General features: G+C 41.0%; 2 protein-coding genes across 2 annotated transcripts in view; both read left to right on the top strand.

The window, feature by feature from the left end:
- The window catches only part of LOC124114105 (hillarin-like), an 8,078-nt gene extending 639 nt beyond the window's left edge, over positions 1–7,439 (top strand). The window contains exons 2-9 of the mRNA XM_046474660.2: positions 1,032–1,086; positions 1,780–1,896; positions 2,230–2,456; positions 3,378–4,485; positions 4,665–4,830; positions 5,120–5,400; positions 5,964–6,161; positions 6,502–7,439. Coding sequence (XP_046330616.2) covers positions 1,036–1,086; positions 1,780–1,896; positions 2,230–2,456; positions 3,378–4,485; positions 4,665–4,830; positions 5,120–5,400; positions 5,964–6,161; positions 6,502–6,591 — 2,238 coding nt within the window. The 5' untranslated portion in view covers positions 1,032–1,035 and the 3' untranslated portion in view covers positions 6,592–7,439. The remainder of the gene's footprint in view (positions 1–1,031; positions 1,087–1,779; positions 1,897–2,229; positions 2,457–3,377; positions 4,486–4,664; positions 4,831–5,119; positions 5,401–5,963; positions 6,162–6,501) is intronic.
- A 1,796-nt stretch (positions 7,440–9,235) lies between these two features.
- On the top strand, positions 9,236–20,230 carry LOC124114076 (lim and transglutaminase domain protein ltd-1-like). The gene is made up of 10 exons (XM_048394324.1): positions 9,236–9,419; positions 11,103–11,215; positions 11,412–11,525; positions 12,154–12,380; positions 12,638–13,565; positions 13,919–14,098; positions 14,316–14,493; positions 15,684–15,964; positions 16,486–16,671; positions 18,580–20,230. The coding sequence occupies exons 2-10, from the start codon at positions 11,150–11,152 to the stop codon at positions 18,649–18,651; spliced, it is 2,232 nt and encodes a 743-aa protein (XP_048250281.1). The 5' UTR covers positions 9,236–9,419; positions 11,103–11,149; the 3' UTR covers positions 18,652–20,230.
- The last annotated feature ends 1,969 nt before the right edge of the window (positions 20,231–22,199 follow it).

The raw sequence follows: 22,199 nt of genomic DNA, 5'->3' as shown, positions 1-22,199 counted from the left end.
ATGCAAGAATAAAGCGACAAAACTATTATTTCCATTATCATTAGAATCTAAAAGTCCATTGCACGATTCAGACTTTATCATAAGCATGCGTTTATGAATCACTATGAAATAGTGATGATACAAGATATTGGCAAAAAGATGAGTGTATCTTGCTCAGTCGATGGTACCCGTCCTAAAAGCATGCAAAGGCAAGTCAATTGTTCAACTGAACAAACATTGGAACATGTGGTTCAAATGCATCAAGTTGGTAATATCCACCACACAACTTTACTGGGGTCTTGAATGTTGTATGACGCTCTTTGAGGTCTTCGTAGCAAATGCATGCTCTATTGTACCTCAAAAGTTGTGAAATGTACACGCTAAAGGCTCGAGCTGATGGAACATTCCTCGACACAATTGGAAAATTTACTATTGGAAAGTGGAAGATATCCCTCTTGCAATACTGTCTTGTGAATGTTTAGTCATGTCTGAATCTTTAGTCATACTTTAATAAGACAAGATAGGTATTTCGTTATATTTTGCCAATCCCAAATTCCGATTCATATGCATAAAGAAACAATTCAGCCTACTGTGTGCCTACGCAGTAATCCCCACATTTCACATTGATGCTATCAAAGATAAAGTCCAGCATTTTACCGTTTTCTGAGTGAACTTCTGATGACTATTGCTTATATTTCTGACAAATTGTCCTGAAGCTCTGAAGATAGAGATGTAACTATAACTATAGTCGTCACGTTTGGTAGCAACAGATAATTCCGCAATGAATTTGGAAAATACTCAATTCTGGTTGGTCAATCAGAGGTTTCAAATCACAATATTAACCATCACTGATTAAAACAGCCGATTCAAATGTTATAGCCATGACATCTAAAACCAAGAGTGTACGCTTAAAGTCTACACCTACATGTGTTCCGTAATGTGTTTCTCCTGATATATCTCTTTCTTGAAATGGTAATGCGCATTTTTGTTTGATTCAACAATAATACGAATAATATTTTTGAATTCTAATAACTTCCCATTTACATCACTAGGGTCATGGAGGTTTCATTGGGAGCCCAAGACGAGTTTCCGGACACGGCTAAACAGGTACCGCTGGTTTATCTATTTGTTATTTACTTCATTGTGCAAGACGGAGTTTTTCGAAGTTGAGAAAAGTGATATTTATTTTCTTGCAGTGAACATAACACTTGACATTTCACTACTGTGAACATAACACTCTGACAGAACTATTATCATACAAGAGTTACCTACACTCAAATTGTATCCCTTTATCGTAAGTGTCTGGTCCGTACACACACCGTTGACTTCCTTTTCACGTTAGTTCCAAAGGCAAAATAATGACAGATGGTCATTTATGGAGTTAATATCGCCACGGGCCGTTTGTTATTCTCTTGAAAATGTGCTATTTTTGTTACATTTTTGTATTATTTCGCTTCCAACAGCGGTCTCGTAGTTTTCAAGAATAGTAATATATATATGAACCGTCCCTGTGTGTTAGGTGGTGAGAATTTGCGTTTCAAGCTTTTACTTTTGTAATGAAATAATTTAATTGTAAATTGTAAAATATATTCAAAATATAAAATAAATAGAATAGTCCAAGTGTCCATGAAATATTCTCTATATGTACAGATTGGTTCATGTATAGTCCACACTAGCGTCGTGGTACACTGTATATGGTCACAAATAAACATGTAAAATATAGCGAGTTTTTGATGATGTATTCACGTAAACGCATCATTGTGGTAGAACTATCATTTATGCTATGTGTTTGTGTCACAGAGATGCTTGGATTTCAAATGGAACAACCGTTACCCTCGACCTGAACTGCCAAGGCAGAAGAAAGATGAAATATTCATAATCGATCAGTACAGGGGGCAGGATAACAAGACAAAGCAGGTATGATAGAACAAAGTGCAGAATGAGTTAATAGAGCGGTGATTAGTGTTGAATTTGTGTATAGGAGAAGGTGTGTATGTGTGCCACACAATGTTACATACCTATCGGTGCAATACAGTAACACACGTATATAGGTATGACTAAATGTAGAAAATAAACATCAGACAAGTCATACAAATACCTGGAATAGCCTGAACGGTCATAAATCCCTAACTACTTCACGGTTTGATATGTCAGTGTGTATGAGATATATGGAGAAGCTATTTCCAATATATGTTTTTCATTTCCTGTATGAATAATATGTGTTCATCATCCATTTCTTCTGCCAATAAGGTGTCAATAGATAATGTCTACAGTATTCGTGATTTGGTTGCCAAACTAACTGTTGGCTTGGTGACTGATCTGGACAAAGTAAGAGCAATTTTCACATGGCTGGGAGCACAGAAAGTCCTTACCATGGATTTCAGCAAGTCGAAAATTCATGATACAGTCAAGGGCTATTTGAAAATAGTCCAGCAAGACAGGAGCACCTACACAGAGATCATGGCCATGTTATGTCGGTATGTACTCAGACAGGAACATAAAAGTAGGTAGACCATGTTACGTCGGTACGTGAGTGAGAGAGTGAGTGAGTGACTAGGGTTTTACGCCGCTTTTAGCAATATTCCAGCAATATCATAGCGGGGGACACCAGATATGGGCTTCACACATTGTACCCATGTCGGGAATCAAACCCGGGTCTACGGCGTGACGAGCGAACGCTTTAACCACTAGGCTACCCGACCGCCCCACGTCGGTATGTGAGTGAGTGAGTGTTATGGTTTTACGCCGCTTTTAGCAATATTCCAGCAATATCATGGCGGGGGACACCAGGAATGAGCTTCACACATTGTACCCATGTCGGGAATCGAACCCGGGTCTTCGGCGTGACGAGCGAACGCTTTAACCACTAGGCTACCCGACCGCCCCACGTCGGTATGTGAGTGAGTGAGTGTTATGGTTTTACGCCGCTTTTAGCAATATTCCAGCAATATCATGGCGGGGGACACCAGGAATGAGCTTCACACATTGTACCCATGTCGGGAATCGAACCCGGGTCTTCGGCGTGACGAGCGAACGCTTTAACCACTAGGCTACCCGACCGCCCCACGTCGGTATGTACTCAGAGGAACATAAAAGTAGGAAGACAATACATGGTCGAATGTATATGCACATCCTTAAACTTTTGCTAAGAAAATGAAGGCCAATAATAATAATTAAAAGCATGAACATAATTATTATGAATATTTCAGTCAGTAAATAATGAAGATGTTTTCCGGCTTGACTATACATATACTTACCTCTGGCATAAGCTCTGTAATATTATGATTATTAAGAAAACCTTTACCTGACTTTACCTTAGCCTTAACCTACTACTTTTAATGCATCTGCAAGTTGTATATTGAATCTGTTTATCTCATTTTTTAATGTATCCTACACAGAGAAGCTCGTGTTCCGTGCGTTGTCCTCTCTGGTCCAGCTAAGGGGGCAGACTACATAGTTGGTGAGGCAGTCAGTGGGCGGAGCTCGTGGAACGCAGTCTATGTGGCAGAAGGTTGGAGGTTCATACATGCCCAGTGGGCTTTCTCCAGAATCTCTGGACAGGAGAACTGTGACTGGGTGATGCTTGAGTCAGAGAACGGGAGGGTGTGTCAAGATGTACCGAGAAAAGGAGGCAAAGAAGAATCAGTCATAAACGAATTCTTCTTCCTCACAGATCCTGAAATATTCATCCACTTTTGTTGTCCTGATGAACCCCACTGGCAGCTGCTCAAACTGAAGGTATCTGTGGAAAAGTTCACGTTGATGCCCTATGCTCAGCCTCATGCTTTCAAGTCAGGAATAACTTTTAAGCGATCCCAAAGTTGCAGTGAAAAGGCCGAACATGGCGAAAGTCGAATTAGCTTGTCGGCTCCGACAGATTCCAAACCAAAGCTGTGCTATGACCTGTTCCTAAAAAGAAACGAGTTCACAGACACGTCTCTACTGAACGGGAAGGAGGGTTTGGTGATCCAAAGCAACATACAAACAAATGGCATTATACCATTCTTCGTAAGATTTCTGGTAAAAGGAATATACAGGTTGAGAATCTACAAAGAATTCAAGGAAAGGAAGTACTGGCTATGTGACTTTAAGATAGACTCCGAGGAAGCAAAGCCATTCTGCTCATCGTTTCCTTTCATCCCGGAAATAGGATGGGGTCCAGGACCACTAGCTAAACACTATGGACTGTATGGATTCTCCCACGAGGATGGTTTGGTCCTAACACATGATGCCACGATGGTCGAGCTGTCTTTTAAAATGACTCGGACACTGATCTTTCAAATTCTACTGAAATCTGACAGTAAACCAGACAATGAACTGATGCATTCTGCAAAACTAGCCATCAGATATGATCAGGTTAGAGTTAACGTGGTAGTGCCAGATGATGGAGAATATGTCATCAAGATCGACGCTAGGAAAGAGAGTGAGAAGGAGACTGATACAAGAAATATCCTTAACTACGTCATCGAGGCGGATCCTAAACAGAGGAAATACAAAGGCAGAGATGTAAGTACGAGGAGACGAAGACAAAATGTTTCGCATGTGAAAAAGATCGTGTCTCTTATCCCATTTCTCAATCAGAATGGTGATCAGACGTTTATATCTGTGTTACAATATTGATTAAATGCAGTATATGTTTGCAACTATTGTCCAGAAGGCAATGTCTGTGTTAACATGTTATCCAGAATGCAGCCCAGAAGAAGGCGAGACAGAACATTAGGGAGGCCACCCGTGCTGGTAACAGGACTGTCCTCTCCATAGCAATAGACAGATTCCGGAAGCAGGATTGTGAGGACAAGGGGGACCTGACCAAGGCCACTGAGGTTCTGGACGAGTTAGACACGAAAGAAGGTAACTGTATATTTCAGTATCATATCTTCAGCCTCAAACATATCTTTCCAACCTCGAATGTTTGCAATGCCGTCGCCATATGGCAGGAGTATTGCCTTTGTGGGTGCTATCTGTAGAGCAGGATATTTTCCCGAACACCTGGTGTCATGAGTGAGATTATAATAATTATCATCACCATTCTGCCTTTTGAGTCCTATGGATAAGATAGTCGAGACAGATTATGTAGAGAGATTTTTTTTGTAAATCATATAATTAATTTCATAATGATTATTATCTTTGTTTGTTTTAGATTTGAGGTTTGCAATGTTAAAAAACCGATTCGACAAGCTGGAAGATGCAATCGGAAAAGCCAAGAACTCACCAAGAAGTGAACGGTTCCAGACGCTCGTGATGGCAGCTATTGAACAGAAGGAGAAGCTTCAGATCCCAATTCCCGCAGACAAAGGACGACCTGAAGTTACGAAAAGAACTGTAGCTGACCTCAAGTCCTACAAGACACCACCAGCTATTGTCCATCAGATTGTAAAAGCTGCATACCTGGTCTTAGGAGAGAAGATGGACATGCTGGATGTAAGAAGCATTTATAACGTTTTAGATTCGTTTTAACTTAAAGTGAATCGGCATGAAAATGATAATATTATTATACGACAGATGCTTATGGGATGTATTTAACTTAAGAAACGAGTGTGAATGCCATGGTGAATTGGTTCTTTACCTAGCACAAACTTCACTACATACTTGGTTCAGTGTGACAGAGATGCGGACTAGTAAGTGTCTTCTATTGTACTTTGTACACCCTTGCATCAATACAGCCAGGACAGGTTTCATCACAGACACACATAAGTCTTTAAATCATAAGTCATTTAGAAGTGATACACATAAGGAAGAGATCTTAGGGATGTCAACTTCCTTATTATGAGGAACACAACGTTTCGGAGTATATGCTTACTCCTTCATCAAGTGATGACTGATATCATTCATTCATCCATAAATTCTCTTCCTTAGATGCACATAAACATAATATTTAATTGCTGTAATGTTTAAGTTGTCACAAAGCTGTTCTACGCATGTTAATACTGAGACAATGCTTTTTAGTTTCCCTATCTCCTTTGTATGGCATTTTCTTTTATCAGACCTGGTCCAACATCCGAACCATGCTGCACAAGGTGGGCCGCAACTCCCTGGACTTTAGACTACAGAATGATCCTGGTTTCGACGAGAATAACGATGATATTCTTATTGCTGAAGCCAAGGCTATGGATATTTTGAACCAATATAATGCCCAGACTGTCGGCAAGATGTCGCCAGCCGGTGAAGCCGTATTTATACAGGTAATCCAAATATACTATTTACGACACCTGCCCCGTGGGGACTCCGGGTTCCATTCTGGTCCCCAGCAACCTTTACATGTATGTGTCGGCAAACTCGGTTATTTGGTTGTATTGCGTGTACTGCTAGCGTTGTGCATATAATACCAGTCAGTAGTTTCTCTGGTCAGGACTCGATTATTTACAGGCAAGAGTCATGTAGTTGGAATATCGCTAACTGGGGAGTTAAACAACAAACAAACGTATTGGCAATACGTACTGCAGAGAAACATAGAACAAAAGCAATGTGTTGTCATATAACAAAGCATACGTACATGGCATTACATTTGTCCTCATCTTCCAGACCCAGCTGCTGTTGGAGAGGCGACAACAGGCTCGGATGAAGGATGCGGAGGACAATGAGGACACTGAAAAGGATAAGCCGCAGCTTTAGTGGAAATGTAGATATAGTCCAACACGGTTCAAATGTGCTCAAGAAGCATTTAAACTATCATGCATTCGCATATCGAAAGAAAGTTTTGATTACTGAAAATTGGATTGATTTCTGACATCAGAGTCGCCCGATCACTCTTTCGATATGATATACTGCTCCAAAGCAACATTACCCCTTTGTGATAATGAAATATCAAGAAGAATTATGAAATACATAACAACAGAATCGTAGATCTGTATATGAAGCAGTTTCAGTTTGTACAAATATATGCACCAATCGTTCCAATACTGCATGTTCCAGAAATGATGTGTAATGTATATGCATGAATGGATACTGCAACTGGTCATGTTGCAAATTGATCAATGACGACGGATGTCCTCATCCCATTAATCACGTGTGCAAAATCTAATACTTGAACGACTTCAATTTGGTTTGAATATGTGAAAGAATAAATTTACACAGACAGGGATAAATGTCTGCGTTTGCTATTATCTCTAATGCTATCTGGTTTATTTCCTTTGATGAAAATACAAATATATGTCATAACAAATTCATGTACAATCCTTGGAGACATGAAATATAACATATGATTTTAACGCATGAGTAAATTCAAATGACAACCCCAGTTACATATGCTCAATTAAATCGACACAGAGTTACAAATTCAATTACCTCTTCTTGGATTAAGGAATTTCATGAACCGTAGATGGCGTCATAGGCTTCCATATCTGGAGTAAAACTAACATAATTGAATGTTTAGATGGACTAAATATTTACAAGTAACAGTTTCGTGTCAACAAAGTATGATGTTTCTGTGTACAATGGAACGTTCAGATGAGAATAAAAACCACGACCTCCACAACTATTTGATAAAACAATGCTTGTTTGACTCATTTGTAACAATATTGCCTGTCGTAAGTGTCACAATGTCGGGATGCATTTTCTGTATTGGCGTTATCTTCCAGCGTTCCTCTGATGAAGCAACAATAAACTGTCATGCCGTGTCATATATAACGCATAAATGTTAGTGACACTGTCCCATGGCATGTTCCAGTCACAAGACGCCACAATAATATTTTACAGGTATTTAGTTCTCTTTGGATTGTTACCCTCTTCAGTCAGTTTACGCAACGGATGTCATCTGTTCTCTACCAATAGCGCTTGTCTTGGTTGATAGGTTGCAATACTATACTGTATTAGCAACCGGACTACGACCACAAGCACTGTGGGTCACAACAACAAATTCCGATTTAATCTGTGGGCTTTGAATTCACGATAGGTAAGGTACACCTTGAGGTGAGGTGAAATGGGGTTTAACGTCGCGTTCAATATTATTGCATTTCTATAGCGACATGCATGCACGTGTGTGTGAGTGTGTGTGAGTGTGTGAGTGTGTGAGTGTGTGTGTGTGTGTGTGTGTGTGTGTACGTGTGTGCGTGTGTGCGTGCGTGTGCGTGTGCGTGTGTGTGTGTGTGTGTTTCGTGTGTGTGTGTGTTTCGTGTGTGTGTGAGTGTACGTGTGTGCGTGCGTGTGTGTGTGTGTGTGTGTGTGTGTGTGTGTGTGTGTGTGTGTGTGTGTGTGTGTGTGTGTGTGTGTGTGTGTGCGTGCGTGTGTGTGCGTGTGCGTTTGTGTGTGCGTGTGCGTGTGTGTGTGTGTGTGTTGGGGAAGGGGGTATCAATATTTATGTGATATTCATACCACTGAAATTAGAACTATACGAAGGAAAATAGGTATCATGAAATGATTCACACACTTTAGTGGATACTTCGAAGAGAAAGCTATGTCGAAACACACACCGAATGGTATTTCAAAAACTTTAGGGTATTTGGGGGGAATTAGAAGCAGTCTGGAAAATATCATGAATATAATAAATTAAAAAACTTATTATATTAACAAATATGTGATTCAGAATTAAAAGTGAATCTGGATATGATTTGATCAAATATCTTTGAACCGATTTGTGATTAATACTAAAATGTCAATTTGACAGAAATGAAAGTGATTTCATATAAACGACAAATTCTATATTTCGTCTCTGGTGTTCAGTCATTTTGTTTACCTTACGTTTCAATATACATTTCAAACAGTTAATACACAAACTTTGATTTATGTAAGCATCACAGACAATATATAAAAACATTTTAAAATCTTTTAAAACGAATAGTTGTTCGTAGTGGGTTTCGTAAAGCATTTATTCTTGTAAATCTTACAAATTCACATATCCCCTCATGTCGTCACGCATTCCGAAAGTGAAAACCAGTTTTACTTCAAACGTGGGTATTACAGATGACTAAAGTGAACTAATCCTAGCTATTAATGCACGTCAATATCATTAAGTGTACAAGTCTTATACCATTAGTTCTTCGCAGTCGTTAAGTTATGTGAAAAACAGGTAATCAAATTTCACGCTGGTACCTCAAACATACAGTCAACGTATTCAATTTCCTAAGTAATCACCTACATTTAGTATCCCCTAGCAACTTACGTAGATATACATTTGGGATTGTGTGAGACATCAAGATAACATGGATAGTTCTTAGCACACGCAAACTGTCTGTGTATGAGAGAACAACTATTATACCTTCCACCCGATTTTCATCTCTCATACACCAGCTAGCTTCTCCGTCTTGGTCTGGTGTGAGCATTAAGCTTTATCACTGAGCTCAATCGCTTGTCCTTGCGCTGCTTTTGATGTTGGCCCTCGTGACACACGATCATGACTCTCCTGGCATAAGCTATAGGTCGCATATATCAAAAATATATAAAGCTATTGTCTGAGTGCGGCAAGAGTGTACAATGTCCTTCAACTCAGACTTCGCGGACATAAGGTAAGAATGATGTTATAAATCTTTTTTTTATTTTTAATAATTATCAAATATATTCTTTCTGAAATGTTTAAGGTAGGTCAATTCTTATACACACATGTGACGGGAGTCACCTGGTATCATCAATATTTGATAACGATTAATAAACACAGGCTTATGACATTGTCGGAATCGTAAAATGGAATCTGCTTTAGGCAAATAATTATTATGATTATATAAAGGGTTTTGTCACATTTATTACTATCGATATTGTTGTTGGACCGATAATTTAATTGTTGTAATTGATGTAATTATCTAATTACGTAAATACCATCATAAGATTTACATATTTTTCATGTACATACAAAGAATGCATATCGTTTCAAGTAATTAGTTCCTTGCAATCTCCCAAAGTACAGCCATCATCCAAATAAACGAATTCCTCTAGAATCGTTAAATGTTGCAATTTATACTCATTGTATTACGTTTATAATTGAACTAAACGACTGAAGAGCCATTAAGAGAAATGGAAGAACTATGTGTGTGTATTTTTTAAATGTTTCTAAAGTTATAATTGTATACTCTTAACAAATTAGTCATAATACCAGCCGTCTCGTAGTTCGATAACACATTCTTGGTAGCGTGGAGACAACAAGGAGGAAACAACGTCACGATATGTTTCTTTAATATTCCTTAATATTCAAAGTGTGTTCTTCAATAATATTGTCGTCATTTCAATTTTTCCTATGTTTTATATAAAGAGCTTGATGAATATGTCATAGTTTCATAACACGATTAACCAATACATTAATTACAATTAAAGGCACACATTATTGGAATATATATTGAACGAAAAAATGCTGTTCCACTATGTTCGAGGAGCCGCACGGGAGGTAAATTCAGAACATCATCTTGGTGATCTTTAATAACAAACACTTTCAAGAAATATATGCCAAACTTTCCTCGTCAAACAAAAAAGAGCTTTCTGGAATGGCATTAAAGCTATTGTAAAAATACCTGATTAATTTCATACTCTGTACGAGTTTCAAATCTACAGTTATCTTTTTAAGAAGTCCTGCTTGACCAATTTATATCTCATGTATCATTTTGACTTTCAACTGCCCAATAACTAATACCAAATGTTAATTGATTTTACACCATCCAAAATGGTCCTCATCATTTCAATATACAAATGTTTTCCTGCTAATAATGGTAGCCTTAGTATACAAGAACATAGCGATTATGAACTGTTCAACATGGATAAAGAACAACATGTTATTCACAATTGCGTCTTTGCTCAGATACATAGTGCTTCTGTCGTACTCTGACCATCTCTGTATCAGTACACGAATATCAGTGTCAGGTGACACCCGAATCCTGAGTCACGCTGGTAAAAATACTCGACGTCACTGATTCAGTGATACTGTCACCGTACACAAAGGAACACACACACATACACAACGGAACACAAACACACACACGCACATACACATTTGGCACTACAAATCCTTGCTATCCTATGCTACAACGCTGCACTTAGCCTTGCTCCAAGGCGGTATTGAATGTACAATCAATGAGTGTATAGTTATTCTATCCTTATAATTGGCAAGTCTAGATAAGTGGACAATAAGGATTTAAACTAATGGCTTTTGCCTTGGATACTTGAGTCTAAGCTGCTCTCTATGTCCTACATTTGTTTGGCTCCAGATAAGGTGATGACGTGTTGACTGTATTCTACCCATCCATAAATCATCATGGGATGCAGTCTTAGCACTGGGAAAGTAGCGGATGATGGGGACTTGGAGCCCGAATATGAACCGGTGAGTTATATGTTGCACAAGTAACCAATGTTTTATGTAGGTGTTTGGGCCCAGCAGTTGATGATGAAGTAACAGATCATTGAATTTCCCTACGAAATGAGTTCAACAGCAGTAATAACTAAATAAACTGATTGGTGGTGATTAAAGACTTGTGTTAACATTATATGTCTCTTAGTATGTACCATTTGATTAACAGCTGAACGTCCCTTGGATAGAAGATGGGTATCCTGCTCCATGTCCGCCAGAAAGCAAGAAATCAGATATATTTCACATTGATGACTTCAAGGAAATAGATGCAAAGGCTGCCAATGTAAGTTGTTATGATCGTAGCACCCATGGTTATGCTCAAAACATGTTCGATCAGGTTACAAAATTCAAGGCCACAGTAAAACATTCAAATTGTGTTGTGGTAAACATGCGGAGGGCATTTCCAAATTTGACGCATCAGTGACAAACATGATGTCCGATGCAAAACGCCAGGAACATTTGCACTTGGTTCCCGTGTTCTTTCAGGTGAACAATTGACTTGCCTCTGTATGTGTTTTTGACCCCACCGGTGGGGAAGAATGCTCACCTGGTATCATCACTATTTAATAGTGATTCATAAACACATTGTCTATAATTCAGTCGGAATCGTACAATGGACTCGACATTAAGGAAATATTTCCAATGATTGTGGACATAAGTTTGTAGCTTTAATTTACTGATTTACTGGCAGCTTGTGGCATCCAAAAAGGTGCAAAGTATATCATGGTTTCATTAACATCTTTATGAATTCCAGTTCCATCCCTAGAACAGAAATGGTCCAAATTAATGATTTATTTGAATTCAATTTTAATGCAAATTGACTATATATTCGTTTCTGTCATATTTATGTATATAGTACGATTTATTATCCATCTCCAAATGTATGGTTTCACTTTTATTTTCGTTGGCAGTGTCCGGTCGTGCTTGCCCAATCGTACGATGCTTTATTAGAATACTTAACTGAAGACTGCATCAACGATATTCAGAAGCTGAGATCAGTGTTCACGTGGTTAGGGTCTCAGGACGTGTACAAGGGCGACTACACCAAGACGACCTCCTATGACAGTCCTTTAGGGTACATGAAGCTTATGTACCAAAACAGAGGCAGTTATGCAGCCCTCCTCGCGTTATTGTGCAGGTACGTGGTCGAGTTACTGTGTGTTATGCAAATTATGTGAGTGGCATGATTGTATCTCTGATAATGTGTTTGGGTTTATATTGGTGGTTGCTTCAAATGTTGAGTAGTCAGTGGTTACTTATGTTGTTGCTGTGCTTGTTATGGATAATGTGGTTTAAATACTGTTGGAGCGAATATAATCATTGTTGTTGTTGTGAAGATAGATGGGCCTGTCATGTTTTACATGTCTAATCACACTCTTAAAACATAAATTTCAGGGCTGCTGGACTTCCATGTGTTATAGTTTACGGTGTGTCGAAAGGATTTGACTATGACGTAGGTGACCGCGATATCCACCATCTGCGGAACTGCTGGAACTGTGTGTATGTGGACGGCTCGTGGAGGATCATTCACCCTCTGTGGACTTTCAAAAAGGTGCAGGGCTTTGATAAAGGCAGGTGGACCAAACACAAACAGAACTTCGTTGACAGTGACAAGGAAAAGATGACAGAAGGTACAGAAGTCAGTGCAACGGACGATTTTTACTTTCTGATAGACCCTGATGTATTTATTTACATGTGCCGACCTTCAGCTGATATGACTCCATGGCAACTGCTCAAAACGCCGTGGTCATGGGATGTCTTTGTCTGTGCACCCTACTTCCGTCAAAGATACTTTCTTTATGAACTTACACTGACCAGCATGCACCGGTGTATACTTCCGGCAAGGGAGGGAACTGTGGAAATTGTTTTTTCAGCACCTGAACATTCTCCCATGATCTTTGCATGTGAACTCTTCTTTGACCAAAAAGCCTCATTTGAGAGAATACCAAAGGAAATCAAGTTAGACAGACATGTTCTTGTGAGCACGAAACAGGATAAGAAGATTTTCTTTGTAAGGATTCCAGTAGCCGGGATTTACAGATTACGTATATACGGAGGTATCACCCGCTTGTTCCATTTGTGTGACTTCCGCCTGGACTGTGATCGACCCCTCAAAAACTGTCGGCCCCTACCGCTGTTTTCCCCAATAGGGTTCGGGTTTACCCAGAAAGCTCGAGATGCAGGGTTGGATTTCCCCTCGGAGTACAGTGGAGTCGTGAGGGTGGAATCGGGAAATGGTAGGATCTTCAACTTCACCATGATCAGACAGATGGAAATTATGACGACAATCCTTCATACAAAGTTTGCCTCCGAGTTCCTGAAGGTAACATTAAAACACTTTGTGTAAGCATTCACTGCGTTTGTGCCTTTGTCTGCTGTATCATGAAGAGTCTTTGCAATAACGTTGTTACATAACAAATATAAGCAATTTTTTCAACCTATTTTGTAACTTTAAGTAACAGGTTCAGAGTGGGAAAATGTGTATTTAGTTAATCTGAAGTTTTGGTTCACGTATATGATTTTAAATATTTAGTAAAAATACCGAAATGTGAGTAACAAGTTGTACAGATGTTAGGGAGGACAACGTTTACGACTACTGTTGGAGTATCATAAGATTTATAAATAGATATGGATGTTTAAGTGAGCTTGAATTCAGAACTGGTACTTGTTGTCCAGGAATATGTGACTTGCAAGATGAAGGAGCTTACAGTGTCTGTGTACGTTTACATCCCCGAGACCAAAACAGAGGAAGAGTACGTGCTCCAGATCTTCACCAGGGATGCTGGAACCGCTGACAAGTACAGGAATGCCCTCAACTACCTCATCATCATCGACAAGAAACAGAACCCGACGGGGGTAGGTTTTCGAGATGCAGCGCGCCTTCAAAGAAACTTTCCTTAATGATAAGAAGACATTTTAGACCAATGTCAAAATGGAGAAGGGAAAAGTTGTGGATTTCACCTTCTATATTCTTTTATTGTGACTCCTCGGTGAGTAATCGCATATGTACCAAACCGTCATATATGTCTTCCAAATCCAGTTTGATGTTGTAATTTCTATTGCTGTGTTACAGAACCCAATGGAATGGAGAAACCGCCTCAACGTCCGAGAAATTAACGGTCGGGAGCACATCGCAGATTTTGAGCACATCATTTCAATATGTGACACTCCCGAACCAGAGACAATGGGGAACGGTAGTCTCGGCTCCTTTGGCGTCAGTGACAGGAGAGAAGTACTTGTTCTGGAGAGAGGTCTGGTTCCATGTTATAATGAGTGAATGAATGAGTGAGTGATTAATGTATGTTCAACGCCGCTTTGAAGGGCATTCCACGGCATATCAGCTAAATGTGGGTGGTAAGCCCTAAGTGATGCATGTCCCAGAGATTTACCACTTTGGTGAAACTAACGAGAGCACGGGTATGTAGCTGACAAATGTAGAAACATAATCTGGGCGAACATTTATCATTTGGCCATCCCAGTGTCGTTCTCACACTACTGTTGTCTATTAATCCACACTTATATCACACAGGGTTCAACCAGTTGCATTTTGTCAAAGGTATTACCACATAAACGTGGGTCAGTCGATCAGGCCACACAAATGAACGGGGATGGTGCTGACAAACTAGAAACATAAAAGGGGCGAACCGGGATTCGAACCCACGATCATTGGTTTTTGCTGTGCACAGATACGCAATTCTACTCAACCGTTGACTGGTTATTCTCTGGCGTTGACGTTTTACATTTACAAGTAGATTTAGAGTGAGTGAGTGAGTGAGTGAGTATGGTTTTACGCCGCTTTTAGCAATATTCCAGCAATATCACGGCGGGGGACACCAGAAATGGGCTTCACACATTGTACCCATGTCGGGAATCGAACCCGGGTCTTCTGCGTGACGAGCGAACGCTTTAACCACTAGGCTACCCGACCGCCCCAAGTAGATTTAGATATTCCTCAAGAAATACTTCTTCTCTATTTTGCACGTCTCTAACAAGACATTTTTCAATCACCACTGAAACAGTGTATGGACAAAGGAAGCATATATTGTGTGGTATGTCTGCAACCACTTTTTCAAAAGAAAGTACCGTATTCGACGTAATAAGCGCCCCGCTCTAATCAGCGCCCACGGCGATATTTGCTAATATATTGGCCAGTGCACAATCCCAATTAGCACCCCTTCCGATTTATCAATGTACACAAGACTTATTTATTCATGTATAATACGCACTCGTGTGCTATATGCACTCTTAATTATGGGCAATTTAATTCCGGAAAAATATATCTGTCGTATATAAACATTTCAGGCTGTCAGCATAAACAACGAAATTTATCTTTCAATTCTGTTTTTTTTCATCAAAATAATATTCTAATAAGAGCCCCCTATTTCTAATTTTGAGAGCGCTCTGGGCGCTTATTACGTCGAATACTGTATTTTCCCCCCAGATCTTAAAGCTGCACTTTTCCGACGCAACATCGAGGCCCTGGACCGTGCGCTTACTGCCGCTCATCAGTCTCGACACACGACTCATCTCGACTATCTGATCAAGCAAGCGGATGAGGTGCGCGATCAACTGGGAAGACTCCGGAAGTATCTTCACTACGTGCTTCAGATCAAACAGCCAACCCTCTCAGAACTACACAACTACAAGCGACCCATTGCGCCCATCCATGCGACAATGAGATCGACCTACATACTTCTCGGAGAGAACGGGAGAGACCTGGAGGCGAGTAACATATTGTTTGAAGGACGGCGGTGTTTTACTCCAGCAATATTACAGCAGCCCCAGCCTTTCTTGCTCAAAAGTTCTTTTTGATCAGAGTTACAGCATTCTTGGCCTCATTGCCTTAGCTCCATTTAGCTTATCACTGACAAAACAGTTTACTTATTTTTGAGTTGCCGTGTTCGTTCAGTTGAATTGACTCGCCATTGCATGTGTTTGTTACGTGTGCAAAGGTGGGGCAGGATGCGCTCACCTTTTCGAGGACACTTGGTGACATCACTATTTGAAAGTGATTCGTAAGCACATGTTAATGATATCGTCGGAATCATACAATGGACTCACAGTTGATATTTCTTATGCTTGTGGAAATGGGTCATCGTTATTCAATAGTAATGTAAAAATAGTTTTCATAATACTAGATATTGCATTCATTTACTGGACTTAAGTTATTGATGTTACATGACAATCATAACGAATTTGTCATGCGCCTATGTATTGAAGTGGTCTGTGCTTCTGTGCTTCAGTCCTGGGAGTTTGTTCAGAATCTGATGAGAAAGGTTGGCAAGGACAGCCTCATCTACCGACTGATGGAGTTTGACGTCATGCAAGTATCCAAACAGCAGATTGAGGCAGTCCAGGCTCTCCTGGATCAGTTTAGTGACCATGCCGTCACACAGGCCAGCATCGTCGCTGGTCACTTCTATGTCTGGGTATGTCAATTTTCATTCAGACCGAAAGGGAGAGGGGTTATTTTAGTAAGATATCTAGCTGTACAACACTGTTGAGTTTCCATTCGAAAATGAAGTGCAAGGCCCATCTGAACAAAGCGTTCACTATCTGTGGATTGAATTTAAAAGATGTTGTTTCATGGAAGACGCATATTCCCGAGGCAAGGGAGTTAACTGAATGTAAAAGTACAGTTTCCACCCTTGCCGAACAAGGCTGGGATTTCTGGGCTCGATCGTAGCGCCACCAGTGGTTATTACGTGTTATGTCCCTGCCATGGCCCTCCTAATGACCAATCAGATTCCACCTCTCATATCACTTGCATTTGCTTTAAATTAAAAGGCAGCACCCAGTCAAGACGATCTGATCGATAATCAAGATCTGTATTGTAATAAAACGGGTCTTACCTCACGAAGTGCATCCGATCACTTGCGCACCCTGATTAAAAACATGAAAAGATTTGCAAAATATTAGTCGATGCCCAGTTGGCGGAAAACATTCTTTGCAAACCCTGCAATCGACCGAAATCCTCACGTTGAAGTCCATGATGTTTGCGGACCGGATGTCTAGTTCGTCACGCGATTTTGATTGGACTATGCATAGCCTGGTTAGTCCAACCAAAATGTCACTCCGGAATTCCAGCCTAGTTCGACAAGGGTGAAAACTGGACTTTTATAGTCAGTCAACTCCCTTTCATTGGGAAGATAGGAAGACGTGACTGATTGCTTGTAAGTGAGTGAGTGAGTGAGTGAGTGAGTGAGTTTGGTTTTACGCCGCTTTTAGCAATTATTCCAGCAATATCACGGCGGGGGACACCAGAAATGGGCTTCACACATTGTACCCATGTCGGGAATCGAACCCGGGTCTTCGGCGTGACGAGCGAACGCTTTAACCACTAGGCTACCCGACCGCCCTGATTGCTTGTAAAAGGGTCTTGGAAATGTACCGAAACGTCGAGGCGAGACCCTGGTCGTCATTGAAAGAAGCGCTTATAAAATCTGTTATAAACACCCCTACGTTGTTGAACTTTCTCATCAGTAGTAGTACAGTAGTTACACAATCAACCACACATGTGTTTACACAAGGAGATTATTTAGCCTTCCGGTATCATTTTATAAGCGCAATATTCAATTCTAGAAGATGTGGAAGACTATTCTAATGCCATGATGAACAGTTTGCTGATAATGACGGGCATGGTTGATCCTGTGGAGTTCGCCATGCAGATTTGTATCTCTTATCTGTCCGGATCACAAGCAATCTCATTAAAATCAGACCTTAGTTCTCGCTACCGCTAAACAAAGATCTGAAGACATCCCATTAGGGGTCACGTCAGAACGACCTTTCATCCGACCAATCAGTGCGTCGCTTACCAGCTTATGAAAGTGACAGTTGGTATGTGATTTCTAATCATGCTATCTCGAAAACATTAACATGGGCTATTCCGAACGATAGTTATGGGTTTAACGACTGAATCCTAACAATCTAGACCATCTATTAGCCATTCCAGAATGTTTGTTTGTTCAGGTTTCAAATTTGTAATGGAGAATTTGTCAAAATATGTTTCGAAGCGTAGTCGCCAATTTGAAATTTGTGCCGTAAAGCACGAGAAAGCTGCCTTCTGATTGGTCATTCCATTTGGTCGGTCAAAGTTCGCGAAAGGTCGGTCTGACGTGACCCGTAACGGGATGTCCTCAGATCTTTGTTTAGCGGTAGCGAGAACTAAGATCTGATTTTAATGAGATTGGATCACAAGGTGTCGTTTCGAATCCAAGATAGGGCTTCTACATGTAGTCCCAATGCAATACCGTATATCTATCTAGAACCTCTATCTACTACCCAAAGACGTAAATGTACCAGTTGTACATAGTAATTCGTACACTTTATATTTTCAGTGCCGAGATATTGTCATAGAATCCGAGATCTCGACAACCAGGAACGCTTTCAAGCGGAAGGAGGAAAACTGATGACGTCCACACAGAATGTGATGATATTCTTCCTCTGTGAAATTTATCGCAAGAGGCAGATATATGTCTGTATATACCTAAACAGTCTAGACTTTAGACAGGCTGTTGCAATGTGGAGCCTCGTCCATGTTGTTATTGATGGATGCGCATATAGTGATGAGTGTTTTACGTCTATTACGTCTAACACCACCAGTATCTATCTTACTTTACATGTAAAATACAATATTATTTTATTGGTCAATGACGTTCCTATGTACCTCGCTACAGTGATGCACAACTGGAAAAAAAATATGGTAACAGACATTTGTAGATCTGTGTCCGATCTTCGTAATTTCGGAAATTCAAGCTCCAAACAGCGAAAAGACAACGCGCAATGGATATTTACATTCACTTTTGATGTACGTGATGCACAGAGCCTAAACATAAAACATTGTCAACTGGTTATGAGGCGACAAGCCGTTTGTTTTCAAATTGTGCTAAATGATAAACACTGCGGTTAGAAATTTATTGTAGGCTTATACGCCGGTACAAAGTTCTTGTGTACGCTCTGTCTGTCGACTGGGGTACGCGTCACACAGAGGGTACACGAAACGCTATTCCCAACGTGAAAAGCCTACAACTACTGGTATACAATGCTCTGTATGGTATACCAGTACCTGGTGTGGACAAAACGAGGTGGGGGTAGTCAATATAACCTATTCCTTGTAACCTCCTTGACCCTAGGGGCGGTCGGGTAGCCTGGTGGTTAAAGCGTTCGCTCGTCAAGCCGAAGACACGGGTTCAATTCCCGACATGGGTACAATGTGTGAAGCCCATTTCTGGTGTCCCCTGCCGTGATATTGCTGGAATATTGCTAAAAGCGGCGTAAAACCTCACTTACTCACTCACTCCTTGTCCCTATGTCGCTGCCACCACTGCCATGATACCAGGGACACGTTTAATGTAAGATGACATGGAAGTTTTATTTATCGAGTGTACATTGTTTATGACGTTCGCCATAACGATCGATAAAATGAAACCTTTAACAGGCATAAACTAAAAATATTTAGCTCTTGGTTATGTCTACTGTTAGTTAACCGCCATTGTGCAAATGGACTATTTATATCATATGCTGAGTTGTATATTGTATAAAATAATAATGTATATAAGAAAATAAACAAACAAATATTAGTTTAACCATAGGTGATAGAGTGAAATATTAGTACGACTGGTGTTACCAAACAAAGAGCCCAAGTGACATTACAGGTAAAATAGCCCTGGGTTCCGAGGATGGATGACGACAGGCGATCTTTGGGTCGTCTCGATGTATTGACGTTTCTCTCTTTGAGTATGCCGAGAAGCTGGAAAGTAGTGGAATGTATTGTGCCGTGATATATGTATGCAGTGTGCGCTAGGTGTTATAAGGGTGACAGGCGTTGTGTGGTGACGTATACCTGCATGTACATGTATTAAACCGTTACACGACCGCATACACAGCAGTGGTAGAGGTTACAATTGTTAAACGTGATGGTGATTGTGAAGCGAAGAGGGCTGCTAGCATTGTGTCGGATTGCCAATCTGACTGAGAAATTAATGTGACGTTTTCGCTGGTATTGTTCATTAAACAGTCCAAATCAGCACAAGGGACCGACCATTATATATTCGATGTGTGTGAGCTGGGATTTTGTGTGGAGATTAGGAATTTTTCAGGTACAGCTGCAAAATCAGATACTTCTTTTAATTGCAAATATGAGCCGGATTCTTTTTCGGGACTGAATTGTTCATTACTTGTCTGTACAGGTTGGGGCCGTATTGTTCATATCGTCTATACAGGTCGGGGCCGCATAGTTCATCATCGTCTGCACTTGTCGGGGCCATATTGTTCATCGTTGTCTGTACAGGTCAGGGCCGTATTGTTCATCATCGTCTGTACAGGTCGGGGCCGTATTGTTCATTACTTGTCTGTACAGGTCGGGGCCGTATTGTTCATTACTTGTCTGTACAGGTCGGGGCCGTATTGTTCATCATCGTCTGTACAGGTCAGGGCCGTATTGTTCATCGTTGTCTGTACAGGTCAGGACCGTATTGTTCATCATCGTCTGTACAGGTCGGGGCCGTATTGCTCATCATCGTCTGTACAGGACAGGACCGTATTGTTCATCATCGTCTATACAGGTCGGGGCCGCATAGTTCATCATCGTCTGTACTTGTCGGGGCCATATTGTTCATCGTTGTCTGTGCAGCTCGGGGCCATATTGTTCATCGTTGTCTGTACAGGTCGGGGCCGTATTGTTCATCATCGTCTGTACTTGTCGGGGCCATATTGTTCATCGTTGTCTGTGCAGCTCGGGGCCATATTGTTCATCGTTGTCTGTACAGGTCGGGGCCGTATTGTTCATTACTTGTCTGTACAGGTCGGGAAAGTATTGTTCATTACTTGTCTGTACAGGTCGGGGCAGTATTGTTCATCATCGTCTGTACAGGTCAGGGCCGTATTGTTCATCGTTGTCTGTACAGGTCAGGACCTTATTGTTCATCATCGTCTGTACAGGTCGGGGCCGTATTGCTCATCATCGTCTGTACAGGTCGGGGCCGTATTGCTCATCATCGTCTGTACAGGTCAGGGCCGTATTGTTCATCGATGTCTGTACAGGTCAGGACCGTATTGTTCATCATCGTCTGTACAGGTCGGGGCCGTATTGCTCATCATCGTCTATACATGTCGGGGCCGCATAGTTCATCATCGTCTGTACTTGTCGGGGCCATATTGTTCATCGTTGTCTATACAGGTCGGGGCCGTATTGTTCATCATCGTCTGTACTTGTCGGGGCCATATTGTTCATCGTTGTCTGTACAGGTCGGGGCCGTATTGTTCATCATTGTCTGTACAGGTCAGGGCCGTATTGTTCATTACTTGTCTGTACAGGTCGGGACAGTATTGTTAATTACTTGTCTGTACAGGTCGGGGCAGTATTGTTCATTACTTGTCTGTACATGTCGGGGCCTTATTGTTCATTACTTGTCTGTACAGGTCGGGGCCTTATTGTTCATTACTTGTCTGTACAGGTCGGGACCGCATAGTTCATCATCGTCTGTACAGGTCGGGGCCGTATTGTTCATCATCGTCTGTACAGGTCGGGGCCGTACTGTTCATCATCGTCTGTACAGGTCGGGGCCATATTGTTCATCGTTGTCTGTACTTGTCGGGGCCATATTGTTCATCATCGTCTGTACAGGTCAGGACCGTATTGTTCATCATCGTCTGTACAGGTCAGGGCCGTATTGTTCATCATCGTCTGTACAGGTCGGGGCCGTATTGTTCATTACTTGTCTGTACAGGTCGGGGCCGTACTGTTCATCATCGTCTGTACAGGTCGGGGCCATGTTGTTCATCGTTGTCTGTACTTGTCGGGGCCATATTGTTCATCATCGTCTGTACAGGTCGGGGCCGTATTGTTCATCATCGTCTGTACAGGTCGGGGCCGTATTGTTCATCACCGTCTGTACAGGTCGGGGCCGTATTGTTCATCATCGTCTGTACAGGTCGTTGCCGTATTGTTCATTACTTG

The sequence above is a fragment of the Haliotis rufescens genome, unplaced genomic scaffold, assembly GCF_023055435.1.
Source record: "Haliotis rufescens isolate VD_foot unplaced genomic scaffold, xgHalRufe1.0.p SCAF_1, whole genome shotgun sequence".
NCBI lineage: Eukaryota > Metazoa > Mollusca > Gastropoda > Lepetellida > Haliotidae > Haliotis > Haliotis rufescens.
The sequence above is the reverse complement of the archived record's forward strand: the minus strand, read 5'-3'. Positions and strand labels throughout refer to the sequence as shown.